Raw genomic sequence first — 15,987 nt, 5'->3', positions numbered from 1 at the left:
ACACCGTATGGTGGGGATCATTTAAACAAGTAAAAGTGGTCATTTTCGTTAGATCTATTGTGTAGATCACCGTGCACGTTACATTAGATGAACAATTCGCTCCAGGATTTTCTAATAAATTCGTCAGTTCAGATCGTTTAATTAGTTCTTGATACACTTTTCAAAAATTTGTAGTATAATGTTTAGTTTGAAGTGAAAATTGTGTACTATGGTTTGTGTGTGTGTGATGTGATCCACCAGCAATGAATCGGTATGATCAGCTGCAACACAAACACCCTTGTGAACAATTAGTCCCTCTTCAACTCTCCCCCCTTACATGTCGTCCATACTCGAGACTACACGCCACACGTGCGATAACAAAAAGAAATCAAGAAAATAAGACAAGTAAAGCAAAGCAATTTATATAAATATATACATGTACCCCCAAAATACATTAAAATACATAACATTTGTGTATATAGCGGTCCTTTGTAAGTTTATACGTAAATATGTTTACATATTTATATATATCCTTATATATATATATATGCACACGTAAAAAAAAGAATGCCCTAAAATATATTGTTTTAGGTCCAAATCATACGTCAAACCCATTCTCTTTGCCGATGCCATTCGATCGGGCGTGAAGGATGGGAGGTAATTTCTGTGAAATTATTACGTTTTTTAATTAGAACATCGTTTGTTGTGTGTGTATAAAAGCAAAAACAAAAAAAGAACACGAAACCAGTAAAATGCGCGCGCGCAACTTCCGCATATTTAAGATATTCCGGGGTAGGCGTGTTGTGCGTAATAGAAAATTTTATCCTAATAAATTAACCTGTTTGTTTGGTTGAAATAGAATACACAGCAGAAAGGAAACCGTCAATGCGATCGAAGAACTCTGTAACACTGCGTTCGAAAAGGACATTTGCGTCGACCAATAGATTAAATCCTTATATACCTTATTTCTCACCTCCCTTGGTACGCGCCTTTCTTACTTGTTTCTGTAATACCCCATCATCATTACCTATTGTCATCCCCCATTTTGGCTTATCTCACACTGGATGTAAAGACTGGAAAGATAAGTTTTAGTTTGACATACTTGAACTACAGATATAGAACCGCGAGTGTGAAAGAGAATAGTTAAAGTAGTGGTGCCGGATGAGAAGCGTAACAGAAGCGAAATATCAGCCGGAGTTGGTCATATTGGTTTTTCCCCTTTAAAGCCATTCGAGATCGGCAACTAAATGGTGATGCCCGATAATGCTGGTTCCGAAAGGCAGCAAAGCTTGCACATGACTCTCGATTTGAAAGCTGTTTGTGGGAAACGGAAATCTACAACCCCATAATAACGCAAACAGTTACTCAAAATATTCATGCATGAAGGCACGGAACGGCGGAAATCGGAATATGTTACGCGGCACACGAAGAAGGGGCAACTGGCCACAAGTTGTGGAGTGGAAGAAATGATGCAAGCTACCAAATTCAAGCGTTCGATAGGATTATACAAGGTGATATAAAGAATCTGCGTGTGAGTTGTGGAGTTGATGAAGAGAGTAGAAGAAATCATTCTAATCGTTTACACTACTTCTAACTGTTTGAACATTCTTCCGTATAATATATTCTTGCAAACTGTTTAAAGCCAAAAATTCAAAACAAGATTGCAATACAATTACAGCTGAGAGGCAAATAAAACCCGCTAAAAAGGCTCTAAAAGAAAAGAAGAGGAATTGTGTGCTGATAGCGAACATTTTGAACAGTTGTAATGAATAGGTGAAAGGAAAAGAGAAGAGCTGATCGTACAAGGAAGCATGACGATCGTGTATAATCTTTCTTCTTTTGTTATTTAACTCTGTTAACATTTGTTATCGTGAGCTATAGGTTTCTGCTTGGGTTGTGTATGTAAACATATTTGGTCCACTTTTAGTTTGCAGGGTCATATTATCGCCGTTCTTTCTGTCGCATCTAAAAAGCAAAAAAAAAACAAACACACACTAGACACATTTGTGTTTGTTTGAAGTAAGCTTTTCATTTAATTTGTAGCGTACCTAGATATTTAGAATTTTTGTATATTTGTAAAAACACAAGCAAAAAATTGTTCCTTTTTTAAATCTTCGAATAAAGATTTAAAATTTATGTAAGCGTAAAAAACGATAGATTGGCGACAAGCGCATAACATTAATTAAACAAAACAAGTGAGCTACACAAGGAAAACAAGAAGCAGCGAGAGATAAAATGCAGCATTGGAGGCGGTAACATAAGAAGCAAACTTTTGAACTATTTGAACTACGTAATAAAACACGATCACACACCGCTACAAATCGAAAATCGAAGAAAATAACCGCATTCGAGCTAATATTATTTAACATGTAATATCTTTCTTTGTGAAGGGTTCGTGAGATAATAGAAACCGTGAAGGACACAACTAAAAATCCAAATAATTGTAAGGCAAACAAACACACGTTTGCTGCCCCTCCAATATGTTCAGTTTCAGTTCTAATGCATCGAATGTTGTGCATCATCCATTGGTTTGAGTTTCCGGTGTGAAAACTTTTTCCTTAATGTTAGTAGGATAAGTTTTTTATCGATCGTTTTTTTCCTTCTATATTGACTGTAATAACATTATTTTGGAATGTTTCTTCACACTTCTTTGATGATAAAGAGAAATATATAAGCTTAAGAGTATGTTTAAAATGTATAGCGTTGTGTTTGTTTTTCATTTTTATTCCGAAGCAACTGATCATTTCACTCCGTTACACCGTTGTTTGACGGTGAACCAACATCGTTAAACGTTTCATTTAAATAAAAATTAAGATTGTTTAAATTCATATAATATGTATGTTTTTATATTACAGGAAATGGTAGCTAACAGCAGGAACATCCTTTGCCACTCAATCAATCCCCTTGGAGGCCCAGGGCGGAATTATAGTTGGGGCCTCTAATTTTAAAAAACGATGGAGGAGGGGGGGGGGGGGAGGGCATTGAGGCCCTTGAAATGATCTGCAACCACATTTGTAAAAATTTTCCTATGATAGTCCCGGTGCAAGAGTCGGTTCCTGTCGTGCGTCGATCGATCGATCCAAAAACCTTCTTTCGTACGGATTGTCCTTGGACCATCATTGCGGGCGGATCCTTCTTCATCTCGCTAAAACTTTCCGCCGGTTGATACGAAATTCCATACAAAACCGGCTGTTTTCCGATTGCCGATACCAAGAGAGCATCCAAAACAGAAGCTGACATCAATTCCCCTCCAGTATGCATATTGCTGATCCGCTCGCACGTGTTATCATTGCGCGTGATAGAAGAGTTGGCTATTATTGCAGGGTTTTTGGGGACTATATTGACATGTTCAGCGTGACGTTGTTTGGCTCGTTTGGTATCTCATATAATCTTTTAAAAAAGCCGGAAATGGTAGGCTTCAATATCCTGAGGATGTCGTGCCGATAAAGATAAAGGTGTTTGAGTACACTGCATACTTCTCTTGCGTAGCCATGTAACCGGGCAGATATAGCTAGTCAAATAGAAACAAATGTTTTATATAAACAAGGAAGATATTTTCGATAATTTTTTTTACCTTTTTAATTAGATTTTGTGCTATAGCACAATTTATAAGTTAACTCTGCTGTTAATTCGCGGTCAAATTTCGCCAGGAACCTCTTGTGGTACCCCTCTAGCCTAAGGAGAGGGGCCTATGTATACACCTTTTACTATTACACAAATTTTTTGGGGCCCCCGACACGGCGAGGCCCTAGGCGACCACCTACACCGCCTAGCGTTTGATCCGCCGCTGATCCTTTGAACAACCTTTTGTTTAAACAACGGAAAAGTACTTGCCATTAATTATCACAATGAAAACACGGGTTATTGTTTCCAACAGTCGATTTAAATATTTTCAGTAGAGTTTTACTTGTTCTAAAATATACAGTCAATACTCGAGTAACGCGGTTTTCAATAAATATTAAAAAAATAAATAAAAATAATTCGCTTATAATTTTGTTTTATCTTCATAACCGTAGAAATATAAATTGTTTATGTGCTTATGCGTAACGGTTAATGTGCGTAACATCTCTGCCGAACGGAAGACAGTTTTTCTTTTCCATTCCTCATGTTCAGGAAATATCTCGAAAAAATTGTATGAATCATTTGTAAATGCAGAAAAACAATTAGAATCGGCCATTACTGTGGCGTTGAATGTTTTTCACCCACAGTGCACAAGGTGTCTGCAATGCAGATGATAAATATATTCACAATGTTGCATGTCTTTGTTCATGTCCGTGTGGCCGACTGCAGTGCAACAGGAAAAAAATAATTGTGTTTACAAGATCGTCTCGCATTAGCAGCCGCTTGGAATTGCGCTAATCTGCTGCGTGTTTTTCCGGTCTATTAGAACGGCGTTTTCGTAAAAAGTAGACGAAATTTTGTGCGGTTTTAGAGAATCGTAAATCATTTACATAAATTTGCTTCGGCTTGTGCTCGTTACTCTTTGCTACATTCGAAATGGGTACCAAACGAAAGAATATGGAGGATGAAATGTCTCGGTAAGACAGTGAAGCTTTCCGGCTTTTGTTGGTGTGATTGCAAACAAATTGATACTTATGCGATTCAATTTCAGATTCGAGGCAGAGATCTCTAGTGCAACAGTGTCGTATGCGGCGCTTCCATCCGTGCCAGCTGTATCTGGCAATCCCTTCATACCTTCTCAGGTACGAACAGTCATCGGATCTCAAACGTACAATCAGGTGCAGCAGAAATTGGCGCAAGTACCACCCAGACTGCCACCGCCACCTATGCCTCCCTTTATGCCAACATACAGTGCTCAGCCGCAACCATTAATGCCGCAAAAGTCTTATTCAACGGAACCAACGCCGGTCATTGTCAGTAGTGCACCGAAACTGTACACCGCCCGACCTACCGTAGGCATTGCAACAAAGTCAGATTCATCTTCTGGTCCATCAAGCAGCGGCATATCGGCCGTCCAATCGGTAAGTTTTAGCTGAGAACTGTAACTTTTAACTGAATACTAACCATATCGATCTTTGTGTACATATTAGTACGATATTGCAAACATTCAGTACGAAGTGACGACCAAGATTAAGAAGCCCAAAACGGAAAAGTCTGGACCAAATCCAATAGCTGAGGAAGCGATTAAAGCAGCCCGGGCTTCCTCAGCGTTACAGTCCTTCGGAAACAGCGAAAGACGAGGGAAGAAAGACAAAAAAGTGAGTATGCAATAGCAGAATCATTTACTGTTGTAAATCTACGAGGGAACCATATACTGGTTTATAGCTATGTAATGCAGTTAACGTTATGAGTTTCTTCTACTTTCCAAAGCGGTTTCTTATTCTGAATCTGTTAATAAAATGGACAGGTTTTTTTCGCATGCCAGAAAATAGCACCCGATGCACAATAAAAAGGGGAATTAGGTATGCTGATGCACATAACCGGTATTAGAGTGGACAAATTCAACTACCATAGGCCATACGAATTCCCCCTATAGAACATCGAACAAAAACAAACGATTTATTGTTTTGAAATGGTCATTTTTAAAAGTAATTGCTTAGGTAAACCATATTCCCTAAAAGGAAGTTCCGAAAACATTCGGATTTCTTAGATTAAAAAATATAATAGGAAAAATATGTTTTTTCTAGTGTCATCAAACAGAGCTCAACAACATTATGCTATAATTTACATTCTTTTCATAGCAAACAGTACGTGTGGCCGGCGGACAAACATGGGAAGATATGTCATTATCAGATTGGCCAGAGGACGATTTTCGCATATTTTGTGGCGATCTCGGGAATGATGTGAACGACGAACTGCTGACGCGAACATTTAACAAATTTCCTTCATTTCAACGTGCCAAAGTGATACGTGATAAACGTACGAGCAAAAGCAAGGGCTATGGCTTCGTGAGTTTTAAGGACCCGCAGGACTTCATACGTGCCATGAAGGAAATGGACGGTGAGTAGCAAAACAAATCATCAACTGACAAATCCAGCAATCTCTTTTTGATTTTATTTAGGTAGCAGCGTTTTTGCTTGCATTTTAATTTTCTCTTGTAAATTACATTACGACATACAATGATTGCTCCATAGTTACTTCATGCACTTTTATATTATATATGTGGGAGTAATTTTACAGTTTTTATTTGGTTACACTTAGAATGAAACATGAGCTGAAAATCGGTTTTTTTGTAAGGATATTTGTAAAATATTCCGCTTCGCATACGTCCTGCACACTCCAATAAGATAGACTATTCTCGGCGGGTCTAGTTGATTTTTGGAACATGTCCAAGACTGTTTATGTCCTTTATCCCATCGGTCCCCAACCGTAAGATACAAACAACTGCGGCACGGTGTACTGGCGGCGTGAATTATTCACCTTCGATGTACGTACCGATGGCGCACTGTCCACGTAGTCGGTGTCCGTGCGTAGCTGTTGTGCGTGTACAGCATTCGGCTCAGGAGCGTACTCGGTGCCAAAGGGAAGTGTTTTCGGTGCTAAAGGATAGCCGGTATCCTTGCCCGTTGTGTCTTCCTGAGATCCAACAGATGGCCGATCCTCTTGTATCCTTAAGAGTTGTTGTTCCTTTAATGGTTGCTCTGGTTCTTGTTTCTGTAACTGTTGCTGGTTTTGTTGTTGTTGCTGTTGCTGCTGCTGATTCTGTGCATATGCTTTGTGTGCCTTCGTGTAATGATTCAGATAGAACATCGAGAACGGCATACCACCAGCTCCCCAACCACGTGACATAAAGAGATCCTTTTTGATTGCCGACGGCGTCGACGAGGCTACCGTTGGTGCCGCCGCCGCATTGGGAACACCCATAGACTTTGATCCCGATGCAGAAGCTCGGTCCGATCGTATGGCGTTTACCGTTTGACCATTAGCGCCACTAGTGCATGGCATTGAGATGACTCTTTGCGGTACGCTGATTACCGCCATCACCACCAGGCCAAACCAGATCGAAGTACAGTGACGACTCTATACGGTAGATAGAAATACAAGGTGGCAAGAGAGGATGAGATAAGAAATTTGATGAGAATGTGGCGTGCACATAACACAAAAATAAAAAGATCAGTATTTTACAATGTATGTAGCATTGTACTTCTGTCCTTTAAATAGTTTCCATGGATAGGTTTATGTTTATGTTATACTATTGTTGAATTATGTTTAAGCTGCGACTCATTCTTAGGCTGTTTGAAATCGTGTGCAATATGAGGTTAGCCGTGGATGGTGGATATATGTAGATGATAAGTTTTACAAGAATTAAGTGACAAGGAAGTTATCTGACAGATCAATGCATTTAAAGCGAACTTTTACCATAGAATAGACTGTTCTAGAATGATTTTTGTTTATTGAAAACAACCGTTTGGGTGTAGCAAAAGCAACAAAATTAATATGGAATGATTAACTGTAGGTACTTTGATCCAAATAGCCTGCAGTTTGTGCAACTAAAAAACTCGGCGATCAATTGTATTGTCGAATCCAAATGTGCTCCGTTTCTGTGTAACGTGGGAAGCAGCTGGAATTTCAGCCTTAGGCAACAAAACAACACTGCCAGAAACATGGCAACTACTTGTGGCGACCCTGGCCAGTAGATGGACTTTTCTAAAAGTTCACAATCACAATCAGTTGTAAATATGATCGTAAATAACCACCTACCACACTGTTTGTGGGTCTCGGGAGGTTTCCAACGTTTAAATTAATCGGCCACATTCGCTGGCGATAGCGGGCATCAGACCCATCCGTACCGTACCGTCCTGCCAACCGGTACGTAGTAAAAACGATGCCGTTCCTATCACCGTACCCCTGCATGCATGCTGCTTCGCGCGATCGCTTGTTTGTTTCTGTCGCTTTTCTTTTTTGCTCCCCGTTTGTTGGTATTTCTTTTAGTCTATTTTAGGCGCTGGAGAGTTCTGTGTGTGTGGGAACCTTCAAGGGTGGGAATATTTATACGAACTAAAAATGTGCGAGTGATACGATAATTGCAGGCCAATTCAAGTGCACTGATGTATATGCACTGATTAGAATTGTAATTGTAATTAATTTCTTCGCAACGTTGAACAATATGGAATGTGGACGATAATGCGCCAAACGTTACTGGTGTCATTGCATTGCTGAGTAGTGCACCTACTGCATGTTTGTTTTTGCTTTTGTTGAAGGAGGAGAGGGAAACTGCCCCAAAAATGAATAATAAACTAACACTGAACTATAGCAAGTAAGGTGGTTTGGGGGTGGATGTTATCACTTGATCGAAGCGATCGAAGTTCAGTTCCGGATCAAAAGGGTATGGTAACATTTCTACGCCTCATGCAATCATTCAGTTCCATGTGATGAACCAGTGCCAAGTGGGTTACATTTGTTCTCACAGAAAGGCACAACAAAACCAGTGTACCAGTCAATTCAGCGGTTTTTCTGATGGGGAGCTTGGTGAGTGCGTGTGTACCATCTGCCATCTGATTAACATTGTGGAATGCTTTAGTTTTCCTAGACATGAATGTGACGAGCCTGATGCTCACAGGAGTAACGATATCAGACATTACGTTTATTGAAGAAACGTTCACGAGGGATTGGATTTGCAAACGTTTCACAGGCAGCAGTACATTAGTGCTTTTTTGCATCGTTATTTAAACGGTTTCCATCTTAGCTGGTGTGCCCGGATCTTTGTGTTGAATCTAATCATTAGGTTGTATACTTATTGGTGCCTGCACATTGCACCCTGTGCCTGAGTGTCACTTACCATGCTGCGAAGATGCAGCGAGATGTTTGTAAGTTTTGTTGAATGTAAACATGACGGCATTGAGTGAAATGATGGTCTCTCGCCATTTTAAGCTGAGAAGTGATTCAAAATGGCTGTATGCATACGTTTGAAAAATTAACTTTAGCTCAATTTTAGTGGAAACTCTGCACAAGAAGGCAAAACATTGATTTATGGCATGCAATAGCAGAGAAAACTGATTGCAAAAATAAGAAAAAACAGTGGCTATTAAACGGTTGGAAGTGCGGCGCAAAGATGGCTTTAGGGCGATTGACTCAATCGGGAATGCTGAAAGGCATCTTCGCCAATCCATCGAGTTGAAACGTGCCAACCAGATCGTGAAACGAATTAAGGCATACCAAAACTTTGAAATTCAATAGCTTTCTTTCAGCTTTATCTTTGAGGGGTATGCTTAGATGTTACGGAATCCTTACGGAGGTTATACGTCCCTTGTGTTCGTCGAACGGCCCAGAACGATGTAGGAATGTTAATTTTACACCTTTTTTTTATCCGTTTCCCGTGCCGGAGTGTTTATGCAGGGCTGGATATTCTGTACGCGCCAAACCTCAAACCTTAGAAGCACCAGCAGGTAGCAGGAATTCTTGTGCCACTCTTAATTGGGTTTGAATCAGATCGGTTTTTGTTAGTAATAAAGTTACTGATCAATTTTTAGTCTGTAATTAGCCACAAAGTATCTACATCATTTTATCAGCCCCAGCACATGCCAATGCGCCCATTAATTATTATCGAAAGTTGAATAACGTTCGGTAAAATCTTATCATTAATAGAAGTAGAATTGATTAACTGAAGCTTAGATAGCTGACTATGTAATAGAGAAAAAGGCGTCTAACTTATAGGGTGTTATCTTTAACAGCATACAAAATCAGTAACTTAATTCTAACATTGCATTTCTTAAATTCTTGCAAAATTTCGAAAATTGTATGCAGAAAATCAACCATACTTGGTTCAACACATCGCTTTAAACCACAATTACGCTAAATGCGTTTTTAAGTGAAGAAAATTCCACAGAATACGTTTGACATTTAGCCAGTTGAAAGAAACCCGCAAACACACAAAAACATCCGCAAAACAATTACGCACCGCTTGACACACTCCTCACCCGCGGCAGCGTTTATTGGTTACTAGGCGCCTCCATTGATTTTGATCGGTTAATCGTTTACTTCGCTCAGCGAAATAATCTCGCGTACTCCGACCGGGTGTGTTCCCAGGCCAAAAACGAGGACAATATGTTGACGAGCTTACCTCGCGGAAACCGACCTACCGTTCTGCGCTATCTTGTTTGTGTGGCATACGCAGCTCTCAGCTGTAAGATTGATTTGGCTGCGTTCCGCCAACGGAGTGGCGGAATACATACGGTGTTGCGTGAGAACGGTTAAAACTTCAAAACAAACCCAGCTGTGTGTTTTTTTTTTGTAATGAACTGGAGACGAAAGCATTGGTTCGCATTGGTTCGCTTGGTTCGGCTCTCAATTCTGCTGAGGTTTTATTGTGTTACCATGCTCTGTTCCGGTGCCATCTTGTTACTACTCCTAACATGTGAGTGGTCATGTATCGCGCGGGTCGGTTTTGGTGTTAGAATATAGCTTTGAAGATGTTTAGTGGAATGTGTATTGTTTTGTGTTACCACGAAACGTGGTCTCATGATGCTCGAGAACGTGCAGAATTTTGATCCGATATTCTAATCAATAATCGATAAATAGGATAGGAAAGATGTCCGGACCATGTTCCGGTCGGCTAAAGGTACGTAAGGTGTTAGCAGTTACTGCCGTATGTTTGAATGTGTAATCCGGGTTAATTTTGTGTCTTGTACTACCGTGCCCGTATTCTCACCTTTTCCATCTTAAGTATGTTCTATTGAACAGGATGTAGCACGAACTTTCCTTGGATGCCGCCGGTCACCTTACACCGCAGATGAGATTTGCTGATGTTCGCGTAAGACACCGTAGATCTTGTTTCAGCACAACAACCGAACAGAAACGCTTCTTGCGCTTCTATGGTTTAATGGCTGGACCACGAATCGTCCTGAGTGAGGGTACGCTAAAGATCGCCAAGGACGGTGGAGTTTTGAAGTGTAACCGACACTACTCTTCCGAGCATAGTTTGCACAGCTCAATCACAATTAATTCAATCCAGCAGAACATGTGTTAAGCGAAGCATAATGCTGAAGAAAACCCACCCCGGTGTTATTACCGCTGGAAGCCAATTAGAAAGCACTATTTTTCTACGGATATTCCACTGTTCACTGCACCACTTCGTTGGCAACACACGGTGGCCACCATGTAGAACCGATGCAATTTGGAGCCATCGATGCAAATGGAAACTATCGTGACCGTGTTTTGTAGGGTTGTATCCTGTGCTCCCAATAAGGATGCTTTCGGCAGAAGGTTGCCTCAGCCTTCCAAACCAACTACCGAAGAGCAGCAAAGTTTCGAACCGACACTCAACAACCCGGCACACAACCGAAACCGTTGCGGATGGTTTGAAATTCTGCGACAGAATGTTAGCAACCGGCTGCGGGAGTGTGGCTTTTATCAACATCCTCTCATCCTGCTACGGCACGGTACGTACGGAACGTGAGCGACAATAGAGATAGAGAGAAGCGTATGGATGCTTTCGTTGTTATCACAGTTTGGGTTGCGTTGGGTTGGGTGGAAGCACACAGCAGCAGAATGTTTAGTAGTGCTTTGGTGTGCCCGCAATGAGTGTCCTCCCTGCCCTTCCCTCCTGTCCTCAATCGGTAGTGAGTGATTGAGTGCGTGAGGGAAGAGACTGATCACTGGAGCCTTGGTAAAGGATTCGAGGAACTACACCCCGGAATGCCGACGATTGGCATATAGTAAAGCGTGACAAAATAGCAACAAATTGTGTTGCAGTGATGAATGCAGGATGCACATGGTTCGAGATTGGACTTTGGCATGGTTGCGCGCCAAAATGTTTTTATTATATTTTACCGCTCACTTGAATCGTGATCGGGTTTGCAGTGCGTGTTTGTTTTCCAGGAAATTGTAAAGGAATTCATAACCCCTTGTATCAACCAGGATGGATAGAGTTCGCGCGGTAATATGTTCTTTTAGCAAATATTTGATCGTGTTATTTTTTTTTTGAAATAATTGTTAAATAGTACAATTTAAAGCGTACGCTTATTATGTGAAAAGAAACCTAGAATTATATGATCATTCCTTGATCGTTCTACCCATAGAATCATATATGCATACTGATACAAAAATAGCAAAAATTAAAAATTTGGTACAATTTCCTTACCCGTTCTGGTCTTACCAACCTTGGCTGACATTTGATCTACATCCGCCTACATCATGTGGAACCAAAGCATCACTAGCCCACCATGGCGTTAATCCGTGCCCATGTTTAATCAATTCGAAAAACAAGACCTTTGGCTGCAGCCGGCAATCTACATATTTTCGCTATTACTTATCAATATTACCAATGGACGAGAAAACCCGATCCAGGCAAATACGAAAAATAGGGAAAAAAGAAAAGAAATAGCTGGTTTACGTAAGCGCCTGCTTATAAATAACACTGATCACGCATCCTTCCGTTGGCATTGCGTGAGAGGATTCTATACCACGTAACAACATGATGCGTTTGTTATTAGATACATTATGGCATGAGTTTCAGCCGAGCGAAAAGTCAATCCTCAGATGCTTTGACAGCTTTGCTTGCTCCTATTGATATGGACAGGTTAAAAATGAGAAGAATCGATATAATGCATGACTCTAAATAACATCTGCAATGGGTGCAATTGTTTCCTGGACCGTGAACCTCTCAAATCCAGAATTGTCTATACGGCATTTCCCATAACAATTGATTATGTTTTAAATAAACAGGTATGATCATTGCGAAGGTTCTATTTAATTTCTGTTACACATTACCGTTTGTTTGTTTTTTTCGTTGCTTGTCGTTGCATTGCGATCCGATAATCATTTTTTTATTTCCTCATCGGCAAAAGAATTCCGGTGTCATTATCATGACGTGACCAGCCCACCGAAGCCTGGCGAGTCTAATCCGCTGTATGCGCGACTTAGTCATATTCACAAAGAGATTTTGTCGGTCTTTCCTTACTTAGTTCGTGTGGTATCGCTGAGATCAGTAAAAGAATGGAAGCAAAGAAAGGATAAAGGTACACAACAGAATAGTAGCAAAACTTAGCGTAAGGTGTGTTCACGATGAATAGTTCACTGCAGGTGTAGTGACTTTTTTTTTTAATTCTGCATAATTTGTTGACCATGTTGTCAGTTCCATTCCAACGATGTTATTCAAATCAGATTTAAGGCGTATAAACAAAACAAAATCTTGAGGTAACAAAACAAGCTAAGGTAATAAGGTTGTGCTACAAGGGCGCGCGGAAGCGTATGTGATCCAATTCGGAGTCGGTGCCTCAAACAAAAATTAATTCCCGTTCCCGATCGACGATGATTGTAAATGGATGAATGCACGTATTTTTTGCATTTCGTCAGCCAGCCAAGCAGTGTAGTGTGTTGGGACAATGTTAATAGATGCTAAGGAAAAACATTCCAAAGTCGAAAATAAAATAATACCGAATATACCGTCCTGCGTCGCAGATAACGTCAGGTCAATCAGTGATTTGCATTCAAAACAGTGGCGAAAGGAGCATTAGAATTTCTACAACCCTATGGCGATGATGTTCCTTTGTAACGATCACAACAGTGTACCGGTTGCCATTTAGCTTCCCCAGCACCTTGTGTCACTGTGGTACTGTAGAAAGAACAAACGACACGTTGATAGCGTCACCGGTACGGACGACCTTATTTACCTGCTGGAAGTCGAATATTTTGCATCAATTGCACCGAACGCCGATTGATTGTGCTGAAAACTCGTATCAGTTCCACGCGGACTTTTGGTTGTTCGGGCTCTGTGAAATGTAGCATGTTGCCACATAATTGCGGAAACATAATAGCCTTTGTGCAAAATGCTTAGCCACGCACAGTACAAGTGACTCAGTCGATGTGTTCCACAGATCCCATGGAAACGGCGTAACATCGTAACGGTTTATAATAGACACATTCACAAAGTGGGGTAGCATTTTGCATTAAGGTACGGAAATGAGAAAAAGGGTATCATATATCGTTGGAGTGTTCTCGCACATGTAAACCAACTGAAATTTTCGGCGAGCCAGACTTACTGTTTAATTTGTCGATTGTGCTGTCACCGGGAGGATGTTTTTTGGAAAGTAACCGTTTCGTACACGTGCTCAGAAGATGAACAGGTTTCCAAAAGAGCGTGGGATATTGGGACTATTGCAAATGATGTGAACACGTTCTCGGACGATTGACCGTTACTATGAGCGCTCAATCAATAGCTTCGAGGCTTGTCAGAGGAGTCTATTGGACTGGATTGTAGGAAGATGAATGAAACTGACATTGAGTAAGCCACATGTAATTACCCACTAACTTTCACCTTTGGTCATTTCGGCCGGTTTGTTTCACTGTCATCACCGCTCCAAAGGTTACAGCATAAACCTGGTACTCTTTGGTAATATCAAAGTGAAGCCATTGCCGTGGGAAACGTACCCAAGGTATGCAAATGTCACCATAAAGAATCGCTGTTAGAATTAGAAAAAAAGGCAGCGTATAAAGTTCTTTTACTTCCGCACAATAACTTGCTTAATTGTGTGGAGCACAACAACTCCAACCAGAACAGCCCAAGACGATAGAAAGTTTTGCGAAACAATCTGTCGGTATAGGTGCATGGGGTGCGCTATGGACTGGATTTGAGTGCATTTAATAACATTTATGGCGGTTGATTGCATGTCGCATTCGAGAACCCACAACTGTTTCTGCTCTTGACCTGCAATGCCGGATCTTTATTAGCCACCGGCACAACACGACTGTGTGCGAAGTTTTGTATGTTTTTTGCTGCGTACCTAATATCGTAGCTTGTCAAAGTTGACCTAGATCGTTCGTTACGCATACGTTAGGTTCGAAAATCGCCTAGAGGAAGTTAGGCGTTGGTTTCGATTAGTATTTTTGGGTTAAAACCTCACACAAAAAACCATACTACTGGTCATGATGAACATCGTCTAAATAGATTTGTGCTTTCTTTTTCATTTGATGCACAGGACGCTACGTTGGAAGCCGGCCAATCAAACTACGCAAGAGCACGTGGAAAAATCGGAGCATCGATGTGGTACGGAAAAAGGAAAAGGAAAAACAAGCGCTACTAAGCCTCTTCAATCAGAGCTAGTAGATTAGTGAGCATCATCATGGAGCGAGCAGTGGTTTTGTGGACAGTCTTCATTTTAATTGATCATGCTTCATTTGGAACTACATTGGATGTGTGACCGTACCGCCCGGAACAAGATGAATCCATTGTGAATTGTGAACAGAAAAAAAATATACAAAACATAAAACAATATTGTAGATGAATGGGAACCAACCAAGTTGTGCGTACTGTAAAGCATGTAAAAGCACATGAAATAGATAATGAATAACGAGAAAATTACCGAAACGTCTTTAAAATGGTGTCCATTTAAACGACAGGCTGGATTTCTGAGGTGAGTATTGTTTTGAAACAATTTTCTTGATAAAGCATTGCTGACATTTTAATGCAAAGTTTAAAAACCCTGAAAGTAATATTGTTATATGTACCGATATTCTGAAAATGTCTCATCTTTAAAAACATGCTTCGAGCTTATGCCAGCCATATGTTTAGTAGGTTTAGTTCAGCGGGTGAGATCTTAGTTCAGACGCATATATAACACCAATCTACTTTTGAACATCGATAATCTTGGAGAACCATCCAAAGGAGGTATGATACACACTAAAGTTAATTGATTGATTTGGATAAATGTGGATTTTTGTAATAAATGATCTTTGTATAGGAAATATTGTATGCGAGTGTGAATATTCTTATAATATGAATACAGTCATTTGGGGCGGCCCGGTGGCATGATGGTAGCGGAGCCGGTCTTCACACGAACGGACCGGACCAAAATCCCATCCGGACCAATCCCCCGTAGCAAGGACTGACTATCCTGCTACGTGGTAAAATAAGTCGATACGGCCAGGCCGTTCTAACGAATAAAAAAAAAAAAAAAAATACAGTCATTTCCCGAGTTCGAGAAACGCGAATCTTTAATTTTTACAGTTTGTGTAATTTTGTGTAAGGAATTCATTTTTGTTATATGCCAAATTTAACATTTTTCCGAAAATACGTTGCATTTTACTTTAATAAAAATCACCTTTAATAAA

The 15,987-nt window shown here is 40.4% G+C and overlaps 1 protein-coding gene across 1 annotated transcript; it reads left to right on the top strand.

Moving 5' to 3' along the window:
• Positions 1-4,288: 4,288 nt before the first annotated feature.
• LOC128302473 (RNA-binding protein 42) lies at positions 4,289-15,226 on the top strand. The gene is made up of 5 exons (XM_053039302.1): positions 4,289-4,517; positions 4,592-4,961; positions 5,031-5,198; positions 5,682-5,940; positions 14,856-15,226. The coding sequence occupies exons 1-5, from the start codon at positions 4,477-4,479 to the stop codon at positions 14,978-14,980; spliced, it is 963 nt and encodes a 320-aa protein (XP_052895262.1). The 5' UTR covers positions 4,289-4,476; the 3' UTR covers positions 14,981-15,226.
• Positions 15,227-15,987: the final 761 nt, after the last annotated feature.

The sequence above is a fragment of the Anopheles moucheti genome, chromosome 3 (genome assembly GCF_943734755.1).
Source record: "Anopheles moucheti chromosome 3, idAnoMoucSN_F20_07, whole genome shotgun sequence".
NCBI lineage: Eukaryota > Metazoa > Arthropoda > Insecta > Diptera > Culicidae > Anopheles > Anopheles moucheti.
Note: the sequence above shows the minus strand (reverse complement) of the source record. Positions and strands in the feature narration are given on the sequence as shown.

Bases quoted from the DNA above. Each gene is read 5' to 3' on its own strand.
- LOC128302473 (XM_053039302.1), top strand. From the start codon at position 4,477: ATGGGTACCAAACGAAAGAATATGGAGGATGAAATGTCTCG. The intron at 4,962-5,030 runs GTAAGTTTTAGC...TGTACATATTAG, and splicing joins GCATATCGGCCGTCCAATCG to TACGATATTGCAAACATTCA. The intron at 5,199-5,681 runs GTGAGTATGCAA...TTCTTTTCATAG, and splicing joins GAGGGAAGAAAGACAAAAAA to CAAACAGTACGTGTGGCCGG.